General features: G+C 45.9%; 1 protein-coding gene across 1 annotated transcript; it reads right to left on the bottom strand.

Moving 5' to 3' along the window:
• Positions 1–213: 213 nt before the first annotated feature.
• On the bottom strand, positions 214–12,234 carry LOC137351335 (proteinase-activated receptor 3-like). The gene is made up of 2 exons (XM_068015775.1): positions 12,135–12,234; positions 214–2,461 (listed from the first exon to the last, which is right to left on the bottom strand). The coding sequence occupies exons 1-2, from the start codon at positions 12,136–12,138 to the stop codon at positions 1,383–1,385; spliced, it is 1,083 nt and encodes a 360-aa protein (XP_067871876.1). The 5' UTR covers positions 12,139–12,234; the 3' UTR covers positions 214–1,382.
• Between the last annotated feature and the right edge of the window lie 1,377 nt (positions 12,235–13,611).

The following is a 13,611-nucleotide window of genomic DNA, read 5'->3' as shown; positions in this document are numbered from 1 at the left end:
TTCTCAGCTTTGTAATGTATGAAGGATTTGGAATAAAATCTTGCAATTACCTCGTTAAGAAATACTGTCTGGAATGTGTCAGGGTATAAACTTTCTCAACTCTGAGACATTGCAGTGACATGCCTGCAGGTTCAAAGCTACAATCTGGGCCCAGTTTGGATGTTGGATTTTTATTGTAACTTTAGCATCTTGCACCCTTAAGAGCGCAGAAACCATAAGAAGGGACAAATTGTGCCTCACAATCTATTGCTGTTCTTTGATAAAACTTATTCTGGTAAAATATCAACAATGATCTTTTTGGTTATGAAGCATTTTAAAGTTCACTTATTTACTGAGGACTCACAGACGACCCTCGAATAAATAAACGGAAATGTATATTCAAACTAAAGCTAACTTCAGATGACAGCATTTACAACATGACCAGAATTAACAAGGTTGCTCTCTTTTCAAAAAAATGACGATTTCAATATATTCTCTGCAATTGAAACACACACTCAATGAAAACAAAAACAGAAACAAATTACAGTTGCAGCAAGCCTCAACATTCCAACTTTTAGAATTTTTCTATAATTGCAAAAAGTGAAACAGATTAATGAAAATCACAATACTAAGTCGCCTTTGTAGAAAAAATGAACCTTTGACCAATTTGCTCAATTTCCAATGTTACCATGTTAGACTCTGGTTCTGCTATTATATAATTCCATGTTCATAATTTTTTTAAAAGAATTGGAACAAATGAAAATGGTATTCTCAACTGTTCTTTGCTTCTGGGCTACAGTATTTAAAAACTACAAATTCAAAAGCTAATCAGTGCCAGACAACTTTTAATAACAGTAAATTCCTTCACTGGGCATTTCCCCAGATTTGTCCTAACCCTAACTGTGGTGTATTCATAGAATTACACAGAATTTACAGAAACAGGTCATTCGGCACAACAGGTCCCTGTGGATGTTTTTGCTCGACATAAGAGTCTCCTTACATCGTACTGTATCTGAACCTAATGGAATATTCAAATAGATTTTGGAGTAAATGTTGGTGTCAGATTGCCAGTGGAGGATTCAGGTGTACAGCTGTCTAGTTTATAAAGATGGCTGCAGGAATCCCTGGCTATAAACTCTATGTTGGGTACTGAGTCGCAAGCATTGGGCACTTGCTTCCTCGCCGATATTCATAACATTATATTGAAGGCCAAGCAGCTGATTAACATCAGGAAGATCACAGCCTGTTCTGATCCCACCCCTTACTCAGTGATTCTATATTTCCAGTTGAGGGGTTCTTGAAATGGAGAATGAGCCGCCCAGATTTTCCCTCCCGAACATGAGGTGATGGGAAGAATTGCAGCATTTGTACTGCTGCCCTGCCTAGATTCAGCTCACGACACTTTAACGCTTCATCTTCAGAGTTTCCTTATCTGAATCACTCAGATACTCATTGCACAAATTCCCTGAGGAAGTAGGTGATGAAATTATGGGAGAAATCAGTTCTAGCCTCGTGGACGGCTGCAAATTCAATTCTCTGGCACCAAGGTTCTGGAAACAGATCATCATCTTCACTTTGTTTCTACATTCATCAGAAATATAATAGTAAAGGAAAGGGTCAATGCAACTGTTGAAGCTGCTGAGAGACAGGAAGAACATGTAACATGTGTGGAGATCAGGAATCCATTGGTGTACCAGCAGCACTATATTACTGGGAGTGAAACACACTAGATAAATAAACAGAACTAAAAGAGTGATTTTTACAGCCTTTTTGTACTTGGTTACATTAACCATTAAAGCTCTGATTACAAAACTGTAACAAAATATTGTGATGAGGCTAGGACATAAAAACCCTAATACCACAGCAACTAACCAGTAATAGAAATACACATTCCGCTTATCCTTTACATACACATCATGGCACGTGGTAATATTTAAATCGTGGATCTCAAAGGTCTGTTGCACAGAAAGAAAAGGCAAAACAAAGAGAATAACCATCACCCAAATTACAGCACAGGTACCAATGGCAAACTGATTGTCCCTGAAACGCTTGGCGAGAAATGGATGGACCAGAGCAAAGTATCTGTCAATGCTGATGAAGGTGAGCAGCAGGATGGAGCAATACATGTTCCCGTAGAAGAAGGCGGTCATTATCCGACAGAGACCCTCACCAAAGAGCCAGTTATTGCCCAGGAGGTGGTAGGAGATCTTGAAAGGCAGCATCAGAATCAGGAGGATGTCTGCAGTCGCCAGGTTGATCAGGAAGATGGTGGAAGGTTTCCTGATTTTTGCAGCCATTGTCCATAGAGCCAGTGCATTTGCTGGGAGTCCAATGCACAACACAAAGATATAAAAGGCAGGGATCAAGTTGGTGATGATTGGATTGGTCAGTTGAGCTTTGGCTTCATTACTTAGATTAATGTGGCCAGTTTGTGGATCGACTGTTGCAGAGACTCCTCCTGCAAACGGTACACGGCTTCCAGCTAAAAATGTGAATCAGATTGTTTATTCTGGTTGCTTTTTATTCTCAGTTTTCACAGTCATTTTTCTATATTCACGGTGGAGTGAAGTAATTTGTCCCCAAGAACAATCCAACCTTCCTTAGTGCCTGGGGAGAGTATCAAACCTCAACAGGAGCCTGCAGTGATTTTGTCCAAACTGTAACTACTGATGGGATGATTTAGCAGCTCGAGGATTGTGCAGTAATAACTGACTGGACAGTGAAACAGAGCTGCATGATATATGTTTAGCTCATCCCCTGGCCAGCAAATTCATTCAAATCAGGAGTCACTGATTGGACAATCCACTGATCAAATTAAAATATTCCTCTGAGATTTCGTATCATTTATGATGATCATGCTTCGAAATCCTAGTGATTTCTGGGTAATAATTGAATTAGTAATTGTCAAAACAAATGAGAGGAAATGAATACTTTGAGATTGATACTGGGCTATGGGGAGAGAGCGAGGCAGGGGATTAATTTGAGGTTGATACTGGGCTACGAGGAGAGAGCGAGGCAGGGGATTAGTTTGAGGTTGATACTGGGCTACGGGGAGAGAGCGAGGCAGGGGATTAGTTTGAGGTTGATACTGGGCTACGAGGAGAGAGCGAGGCAGGGGATTAGTTTGAGGTTGATACTGGGCTACGAGGAGAGAGCGAGGCAGGGGAATAGTTTGAGGTTGATACTGGGCTATGGGGAGAGAGCGAGGCAGGGGATTAGTTTGAGGTTGATACTGGGCTACGGGGAGAGAGCGAGGCAGGGGATTAGTTTGAGGTTGATACTGGGCTACGAGGAGAGAGCGAGGCAGGGGATTAGTTTGAGGTTGATACTGGGCTACGAGGAGAGAGCGAGGCAGGGGATTAGTTTGAGGTTGATACTGGGCTACGGGGAGAGAGCGAGGCAGGGGATTAGTTTGAGGTTGATACTGGGCTACGCGGAGAGAGCGAGGCAGGGGATTAGTTTGAGGTTGATACTGGGCTACGAGGAGAGAGCGAGGCAGGGGATTAGTTTGAGGTTGATACTGGGCTATGGGGAGAGAGCGAGGCAGGGGATTAGTTTGAGGTTGATACTGGGCTACGGGGAGAGAGCGAGGCAGGGGATTAGTTTGAGGTTGATACTGGGCTACGAGGAGAGAGCGAGGCAGGGGATTAGTTTGAGGTTGATACTGGGCTATGGGGAGAGAGCGAGGCAGGGGATTAGTTTGAGGTTGATACTGGGCTACGCGGAGAGAGCGAGGCAGGGGATTAGTTTGAGGTTGATACTGGGCTACGAGGAGAGAGCGAGGCAGGGGATTAGTTTGAGGTTGATACTGGGCTATGGGGAGAGAGCGAGGCAGGGGATTAGTTTGAGGTTGATACTGGGCTACGGGGAGAGAGCGAGGCAGGGGATTAGTTTGAGGTTGATACTGGGCTATGGGGAGAGAGCGAGGCAGGGGATTAGTTTGAGGTTGATACTGGGCTACGAGGAGAGAGCGAGGCAGGGGATTAGTTTGAGGTTGATACTGGGCTATGGGGAGAGAGCGAGGCAGGGGATTAGTTTGAGGTTGATACTGGGCTACGGGGAGAGAGCGAGGCAGGGGATTAGTTTGAGGTTGATACTGGGCTACGAGGAGAGAGCGAGGCAGGGGATTAGTTTGAGGTTGATACTGGGCTATGGGGAGAGAGCGAGGCAGGGGATTAGTTTGAGGTTGATACTGGGCTACGGGGAGAGAGCGAGGCAGGGGATTAGTTTGAGGTTGATACTGGGCTACAAGGAGAGAGCGAGGCAGGGGATTAGTTTGAGGTTGATACTGGGCTACGAGGAGAGAGCGAGGCAGGGGATCAGTTTGAGGTTGATACTGGGCTATGGGGAGAGAGCGAGGCAGGGGATTAGTTTGAGGTTGATACTGGGCTACGGGGAGAGAGCGAGGCAGGGGATTAGTTTGAGGTTGATACTGGGCTACGGGAAGAGAGCGAGGCAGGGGATTAGTTTGAGGTTGATACTGGGCTACGGGGAGAGAGCGAGGCAGGGGATTAGTTTGAGGTTGATACTGGGCTACGAGGAGAAAGCGAGGCAGGGGATTAGTTTGAGGTTGATACTGGGCTACAAGGAGAGAGCGAGGCAGGGGATTAGTTTGAGGTTGATACTGGGCTATGGGGAGAGAGCGAGGCAGGGGATTAGTTTGAGGTTGATACTGGGCTACGAGGAGAGAGCGAGGCAGGGGATTAGTTTGAGGTTGATACTGGGCTACGAGGAGAGAGCGAGGCAGGGGATTAGTTTGAGGTTGATACTGGGCTACGAGGAGAGAGCGAGGCAGGGGATTAGTTTGAGGTTGATACTGGGTTACGAGGAGAGAGCGAGGCAGGGGATTAGTTTGAGGTTGATACTGGGCTACGAGGAGAGAGCGAGGCAGGGGATTAGTTTGAGGTTGATACTGGGCTACGGGGAGAGAGCGAGGCAGGGGATTAGTTTGAGGTTGATACTGGGCTGCGAGGAGAGAGCGAGGCAGGGGATTCGTTTGAGGTTGATACTGGGCTACGAGGAGAGAGCGAGGCAGGGGATTAGTTTGAGGTTGATACTGGGCTACGAGGAGAGAGCGAGGCAGGGGATTAGTTTGAGGTTGATACTGGGCTACGGGGAGAGAGCGAGGCAGGGGATTAGTTTGAGGTTGATACTGGGCTACGGGGAGAGAGCGAGGCAGGGGATTAGTTTGAGGTTGATACTGGGCTATGGGGAGAGAGCGAGGCAGGGGATTAGTTTGAGGTTGATACTGGGCTACGAGGAGAGAGCGAGGCAGGGGATTAGTTTGAGGTTGATACTGGGCTATGGGGAGAGAGCGAGGCAGGGGATTAGTTTGAGGTTGATACTGGGCTACGAGGAGAGAGCGAGGCAGGGGATTAGTTTGAGGTTGATACTGGGCTACGGGGAGAGAGCGAGGCAGGGGATTAGTTTGAGGTTGATACTGGGCTACGAGGAGAGAGCGAGGCAGGGGATTAGTTTGAGGTTGATACTGGGCTACGGGGAGAGAGCGAGGCAGGGGATTAGTTTGAGGTTGATACTGGGCTACGAGGAGAGAGCGAGGCAGGGGATTAGTTTGAGGTTGATACTGGGCTATGGGGAGAGAGCGAGGCAGGGGATTAGTTTGAGGTTGATACTGGGCTACGAGGAGAGAGCGAGGCAGGGGATTAGTTTGAGGTTGATACTGGGCTACGAGGACAGAGCGAGGCAGGGGATTAGTTTGAGGTTGATACTGGGCTACGAGGAGAGAGCGAGGCAGGGGATTAGTTTGAGGTTGATACTGGGCTACGAGGAGAGAGCGAGGCAGGGGATTAGTTTGAGGTTGATACTGGGCTATGGGGAGAGAGTGAGGCAGGGGATTAGTTTGAGGTTGATACTGGGCTACGAGGAGAGAGCGAGGCAGGGGATTAGTTTGAGGTTGATACTGGGCTACGAGGAGAGAGCGAGGCAGGGGATTAGTTTGAGGTTGATACTGGGCTACGAGGAGAGAGCGAGGCAGGGGATTAGTTTGAGGTTGATACTGGGCTACGGGGAGAGAGCGAGGCAGGGGATTAGTTTGAGGTTGATACTGGGCTGCGAGGAGAGAGCGAGGCAGGGGATTAGTTTGAGGTTGATACTGGGCTACGAGGAGAGAGCGAGGCAGGGGATTAGTTTGAGGTTGATACTGGGCTACGGGGAGAGAGCGAGGCAGGGGATTAGTTTGAGGTTGATACTGGGCTATGGGGAGAGAGCGAGGCAGGGGATTAGTTTGAGGTTGATACTGGGCTATGGGGAGAGAGCGAGGCAGGGGATTAGTTTGAGGTTGATACTGGGCTACGGGGAGAGAGCGAGGCAGGGGATTAGTTTGAGGTTGATACTGGGCTATGGGGAGAGAGCGAGGCAGGGGATTAGTTTGAGGTTGATACTGGGCTACGAGGAGAGAGCGAGGCAGGGGATTAGTTTGAGGTTGATACTGGGCTACGGGGAGAGAGCGAGGCAGGGGATTAGTTTGAGGTTGATACTGGGCTACGAGGAGAGAGCGAGGCAGGGGATTAGTTTGAGGTTGATACTGGGCTACGGGGAGAGAGCGAGGCAGGGGATTAGTTTGAGGTTGATACTGGGCTACGAGGAGAGAGCGAGGCAGGGGATTAGTTTGAGGTTGATACTGGGCTATGGGGAGAGAGCGAGGCAGGGGATTAGTTTGAGGTTGATACTGGGCTACGAGGAGAGAGCGAGGCAGGGGATTAGTTTGAGGTTGATACTGGGCTACGAGGAGAGAGCGAGGCAGGGGATTAGTTTGAGGTTGATACTGGGCTACGAGGAGAGAGCGAGGCAGGGGATTAGTTTGAGGTTGATACTGGGCTATGGGGAGAGAGTGAGGCAGGGGATTAGTTTGAGGTTGATACTGGGCTACGAGGAGAGAGCGAGGCAGGGGATTAGTTTGAGGTTGATACTGGGCTACGAGGAGAGAGCGAGGCAGGGGATTAGTTTGAGGTTGATACTGGGCTACGAGGACAGAGCGAGGCAGGGGATTAGTTTGAGGTTGATACTGGGCTACGAGAAGAGAGCGAGGCAGGGGATTAGTTTGAGGTTGATACTGGGCTATGGGGAGAGAGTGAGGCAGGGGATTAGTTTGAGGTTGATACTGGGCTACGAGGAGAGAGCGAGGCAGGGGATTAGTTTGAGGTTGATACTGGGCTACGAGGAGAGAGCGAGGCAGGGGATTAGTTTGAGGTTGATACTGGGCTACGAGGAGAGAGCGAGGCAGGGGATTAGTTTGAGGTTGATACTGGGCTATGGGGAGAGAGTGAGGCAGGGGATTAGTTTGAGGTTGATACTGGGCTACGAGGAGAGAGCGAGGCAGGGGATTAGTTTGAGGTTGATACTGGGCTACGAGGAGAGAGCGAGGCAGGGGATTAGTTTGAGGTTGATACTGGGCTACGAGGAGAGAGCGAGGCAGGGGATTAGTTTGAGGTTGATACTGGGCTACGAGGAGAGAGCGAGGCAGGGGATTAGTTTGAGGTTGATACTGGGCTACGAGGAGAGAGCGAGGCAGGGGATTAGTTTGAGGTTGATACTGGGCTATGGGGAGAGAGCGAGGCAGGGGATTAGTTTGAGGTTGATACTGGGCTACGGGGAGAGAGCGAGGCAGGGGATTAGTTTGAGGTTGATACTGGGCTACGGGGAGAGAGCGTTGATTAGTACACTGTTTATATGAGAATAAAGCATTCACACATAGCTGTTCTTATGTGGAATCTCAAACATGCTTTGTTCAGTTGAAAGTAATTCACCAGCCTATCCACAGCGAATAAAAAGGAATTTGTTTTCTTTCACCTGACATGTACTGAACACAGGCAGCAACTTGTATAATCAACAACAGAAAATGCAGTGAGGCCTCAGCCAGTAACTGGAGAGAACAGATGAGTTCACATTTCAAGTGTAAACTCTCCATTAGGGCGGCTCTGATAAAGGGTTGCAGCTGAAACATTAACCTCTGACACCGATTGATTTGGGATGTGCTTCCAAAATGTTGTCTTGCTATTTCAGATTTGTCACCTCTGCAGTTTTCTGCTTATTGTGTTTAATGACTCCCTGCCTTTATTTTGTGCTCTTCAGGAATCACATGTGATCTACAGTGTATTGAAACAAAGCATTGGTTCTCCTTTCTCATACATGCATATGAACATCTGAATTAGGAGCAGGAGTAGGCCACTTGGCCCCTCGAGTCTGCTCCGCTATTCAGCAGGATCATGGCTGATCTGATTGTAACCTCAACTCCATATTCTCGCCTACCCCCAATAACTTTACACCCCCTTACTTATCAAGAATCTATCTGCCTTAAAAATAATTAAAGACTCTGCTACCACCACTGTTATGACCAGGTGAGAAAGGGGTCTAGGGGTTCCCTCTCAGCCTTTTCCTAGTTTGACCGTGACAGGGTTTAATTTTTAAAACACTGTTTTTAGCTTCCCTCTCAGTGAGTCCTCGCTCACCACTCTCTAATTGTAATGGCAAAGAAATCAACCAGACAGGTTTTCTTAGATTTAAACAAAAGTGTAAGTTTATTAACCTTAAAACTATAATTCAGTTAAAACTACTAGAAATACATAACGGGACCATGCTAGCATGCATACGCGATAAACACAGACGCAGATAGAGACAGAAAAGGAGGAAGAATCAAAGGGAAAGGTTTGAAGCAATAGCTGTCTTTTGAGTTTGATGTAAAATCTTTGATTGCAGTTCAATTTTGCCATCTCGTTGGGGCACAGTACACACTTACAAACTTGTTTCAATGGTTTTCTGTCCTCTTGAAATCCAGGTCCAGTTTCTTCTTTTCGTGAGAGAGAGAGAGAGACAGGGAGAGAGAGAGAGAGAAAGAGAGATGTTCTCTCTTCAAGCTCAGTTGCAGTCTGGCTTCAAACTGGCTGTGGACACAATTCAAACCAAACCAGGGCCAGCAGACTCTTTCTTTCAGGACAACATGCCCAGCGAGGTTTTGTAGATTCTTTCAATCTTAGTAGACATCCTCAGTCGGGGGCTGGAATGCTGACTTTCGCACATTCAATGTCTGGTGATCAAAATCCATTTGGTTAATTGAATCAGGGAGCAGTTCCATTGTCTTCTCCAGGCAACTGTCTCTGAGAAAGAAAATGTTTCCAGCCACTGTCCTGTTAGAATGCAGGTGCAGCCATGTTTTCAGTCCAGTCAGAATTTAAAATTAATGTTCCATATGACGAAATGAATATGCCTCAATCTTGGCAGGTGTGGATTTCATCATGACCGCCTTTTGAGGAAAAGAATTTCAAAGACACACGACCCTCTAAGATAAAAAATTCTCCTTATCTCTGTCCTAAATGGGTGACCCCTTATTTTTAAACAGTGACCACTAGTTCTAGATTTTCGCACAAGGGGAAACATCCTTTCCACATCCACCCTGTCAAAACCCCTCAGGATCTTATATGTTTCAATCAAGTCACTGCTTACTGTTCTAAACTCCAGTGGATACAAGCCTAGCCTGTCCAACCTTTCCTCATAAGACAACCCGCCCATTCCAGGTATTAGTCTAGTAAACCTTCTTTGAGCTGCTTCTAACACATTTACATCCTTTCTTAAATAAGGAGACCAGTACCGTACACAGTACTCCAGATGTGGTCTCACCAATGCCCTGTATAAGTGAAGCATAACCTCCCTACTTTTGTATTCAATTCTCCTCATGATAAATTATAACATTCTATTAGCTTTCCTAATTACGTGTTGTACCTGCATACTAACCTTTTGCAATTCATGCACTAGGATACCCAGATCCCTCTGTATCTCAGAGCTCTGCAATCTCTCACCATTTAGATAATATGCTTCTTTTTTATTCTTCCTGCCAAAGTGGATAATTTCACATTTTCCCACATTATACTCCATTTGCCAGGTCATTGCCCACTCACTTAACCTATCTATATCCTTTTGTAGCCCCCTTATGTCCTCTTCACAAGTTACTTTCCTACCTATCTTTGTGTCATCAGCAAATTTAGCAACCATACCTTCAGTCCCTTCATCTAAGTCATTTATATAAATTGTGAAAAGTTGAGGTTCCAGCACAAATCCTGTAGCACACCACTCGTTACATCTTGCCAACCAGAAAATGACCCATTTATTTGCCTACTCTCTGTTTCCTGTTAGCTAACCAATCTTCTATCCATGCCAATATGTTACCCCCTACACCATGAGCTTTTATTTTCTGCAATAACCTTTGATGTGGCACCGTATCAAATGCCTTCTGGAAATCTAAGTACAACACATCCACCGGTTCCCTTTTATCCACAGAACTTTTATCAAAGAACTCCAATAAATTGGTTAAACATGATTTCCCTTTCACAAAACCATGTTAACTCTGTCTGATGACCTTGACATTTGCTAAGTGCCCTGCTTTAACCTCTTTAATAGTAGCTTGGAGCGTTTTCCCTATGACAGATGTTAAGCAACTGGCCTGTGGTTTCCTGCTTTCTGTCTCCCTCCCTTTTTAAATAAAGGAGTTACATTTGCTATTTTCCAATCTAAAGGAACCTTCCCAGAATCTAGGGAATTTTGGAAAATTAAAACTAACACATCAACTATCTCACTAGCCACTTCTTTTAACACCCTAGAATGAAGTCCATCAGGACCCGGGGACTTGTCAGCCCGCAGCTCCAACAATTTGTTCAGTACCACTTCCCTGGTGATTGTAATTTTCTTGAGTTCCTCCCTCCCTTCCATTTCCTGATTTACAGCTAATACTGGGATGTTATTTGTATCCTCTATGGTGAAGACCGATGCAAAATATCAGTTCAATTCATTTGCCATCTCCTTATTATCCATTATTAATTCCCCAGACTCATTTTCTATAGGACCAACGCTCACTTTGTTAACCCTTTTCTTTTTTCACTATCTATAGAAACCCGTACTGTTTTTAGATTTCTTGCTAGCTTTCTCTCGTACTCTAATTTTTCCCTCCTTATTAATCCATGAGTCATTCTTTGCTGTTTTTTATATTCTGTCCAATCCTTTGATCTGCCACCTACCTTTGCACAATTATATGCTTTTTCTTAAAGTTTGATACTATCTTTAACTTTTTTAGTTAACCATGGATGGTGGGTCCTCACCTTGGAATTTTCTTTGTCATTGGAATGTGTGAAATATCCCCTTAAATGTCTGCCACTGCATCTCTATTGACCTATCCCTTAACCTGATTTGCCAGTTCACTTTAGCTAGCTCTTCTTTCATGCCCTCATAATTGCCCTTAATTAAGTTTAAAATACTAGTCTTAGGCCCTTCTCTCCCTCAAACTGAATATAAAATTCAATCATAGTATGATCGCTGCTCCTGGGAGCAACTTCACTGAGGTCATTAATTAATCCTATCTCATTGCACAATACCAGGTCTAGTATAGCCTGCTCTCTGGTTGGCTCCAGAATGTGTTGTTTGAAGAACCTCTCCCGAAAACGTTCTATGAACTGCTCAGTTAGGCTATCTTTGCCCATCTGATCTTTTCAGTCTATTTGTAGATTAAAATCCCCCATGATTATCGCTGTACCTTTCTGGCAAGCACCCATTATTTCTTCCTTCATACCCCTTCCTACTGTGTGGTTATTGTTTGGGTCCTGTAAACACATGTATTGGAGATCAAATACTGCACAGCACCAAATGGGAATAAATCATTCTCTTTTGCTCATGGTGTTTGACACTGAGACACATACGAGCTGCACAGTACCAGACAGGTCATAGAGTCATACAACACTGAAACAGGCCCTTCGGCCCACCGAGTCTGTGCCGACCAACAACCACCCATTTATACTAACCCTACAGTAATCCCATATTCCCTACCACCTACCTACACTAGGGGCAATTTACAATGGCCAATTTACCTATCAACCTGCAAGTCTTTGGCTGTGGGAGGAAACCGGAGCACCCGGCAGAAACCCACGCAGACACAGGGAGAACTTGCAAACTCCGCACAGGCAGTACCCAGAATTGAACCCGGGTCCCTGGAGCTGTGAGGCTGCGGTGCTAACCATTGCGCCAAGGTGTCAATCATCCCCTCTTGCAGGTTGTATCTGTCCTGAAATTGGCACTGAGATGTACTGTGCCAGACTTAATTGGCCTTTATAAGTGCAATTTTAAGCAGTAAGTAATGAGTTGAGTTGAACACTTACCCATGTTGAAGAATGAAGAGTGAAATAACTAAATTCACACTAGCTTCTCAAATGACTGTTTCACACAAGCAATGACTCGCAGCCACTACCTGCACAGACTGTTCCTGAGTTTTCTTAAATTTAAGGTGGTACTAGGGAAAGGGGAGGAGCTGGAAACAGTGTCAGTTCCAGGAACTTAATGCTGTATGCTCATATTGCAGTCTGTCATATGTTTTGGAATTCAGCATTTCAATGAAGCAGCTGTGTCCTTAGCCTACGGTCTGCAGGCCCTTGTGCCAAGTTTTAACAAATACATTCTCCTGGATCGATGCCACAGATATATCTCCCCTCCAGTACCGGCAGAAAATGTAATATAAAATTCCATTTCCCAGCATTTAACCTTGGACTGTATGAAAACCAAAATCATCGGAAATTATCATAAATCCTAACTGAAAGGAAACATTTCATTCCACTCTGGGGGCATGTGTTTCTCTGCGGAAGCTCTTTCACATACAAATCACACGTGCAAAAAATCAGTTTCAATTACTACAGTACAGGCCACCTTGTTAATAGGGAGTCATTAGTACTGCTTTTACAATCAGGCATAAACCTAACAAGGTCATAAGAACAAAAGGATCAGGAGGGGAGTAGGTCATTAGAACCTTCAAGCATGCTCCATTCAATAAAATCATGACTGATCTTCTGCCTTAGGTCAAGCCAGCATTTATTGCCCATCCCTAATTGCCCTTGAGAAGGTGGTGGTGAGCTGCCTTCTTGAACCGCTGCAGTCCGTGTGTGGTAGGTACAGCCACAGTGCTGTTAGGAAGGGAGTCCCAGGATTTTGACCCAGCAACAGTGAAGGAACGGCGATATAGTTCCAAGTCAGGATGGTGTGTAACTTGGAGAGGAACTTGCAGGTGGTGGTGTTCCCATGTATTTGCTGCCCTTGTCCTTCTAGTTGGTAGAGGTCACGGGTTTGGAAGGTTCTGTCTAAGGAGCCTTGGTGCATTGTTGCTGTAGATGGTACACACTGCTGCCACTGTGTGTCGGTGATGGAGGGAGTGAATGTTTGTGGATGGGGTGCCAATCAAGCGGGCTGCTTTGTCCTGGATGGTGTCGAGCTTCTTGAGTGTTGTTGGAGCTGCACCCATCCAGGCAAGTGGAGAGTATTCCATCACACTCCTGACTTGTGCCTTGTAGATGGTGGACAGGCTTTGGGGAGTCAGGAGGTGAGTTACTGAGTGTCAGTGAGCAGGTTATTGCTGAGCAAGTGCTGCTTGATAGCACTGTCGAAGACCTCTTCCATCACTTTGCTGATGATTGAGAGTAGACTGATGGGGTGGTAATTGGCCGGGTTGGACTTGTCCTGCTTTTTGTGTACAGGACATACCTGGGCAATTTTCCACATTGCAGGGTAGATGCCAGTGTTGTAGCTGTACTGGAATAGCTTGGCTAGGCGTGCAGCTAGTTCTTAAGTACTATTGCCGGAATGTCGTCA

Source organism: Heterodontus francisci, chromosome 36 (assembly GCF_036365525.1).
Source record: "Heterodontus francisci isolate sHetFra1 chromosome 36, sHetFra1.hap1, whole genome shotgun sequence".
NCBI classification, from domain to species: domain Eukaryota; kingdom Metazoa; phylum Chordata; class Chondrichthyes; order Heterodontiformes; family Heterodontidae; genus Heterodontus; species Heterodontus francisci.
This window is presented reverse-complemented; position numbering and strand designations above follow the sequence as displayed.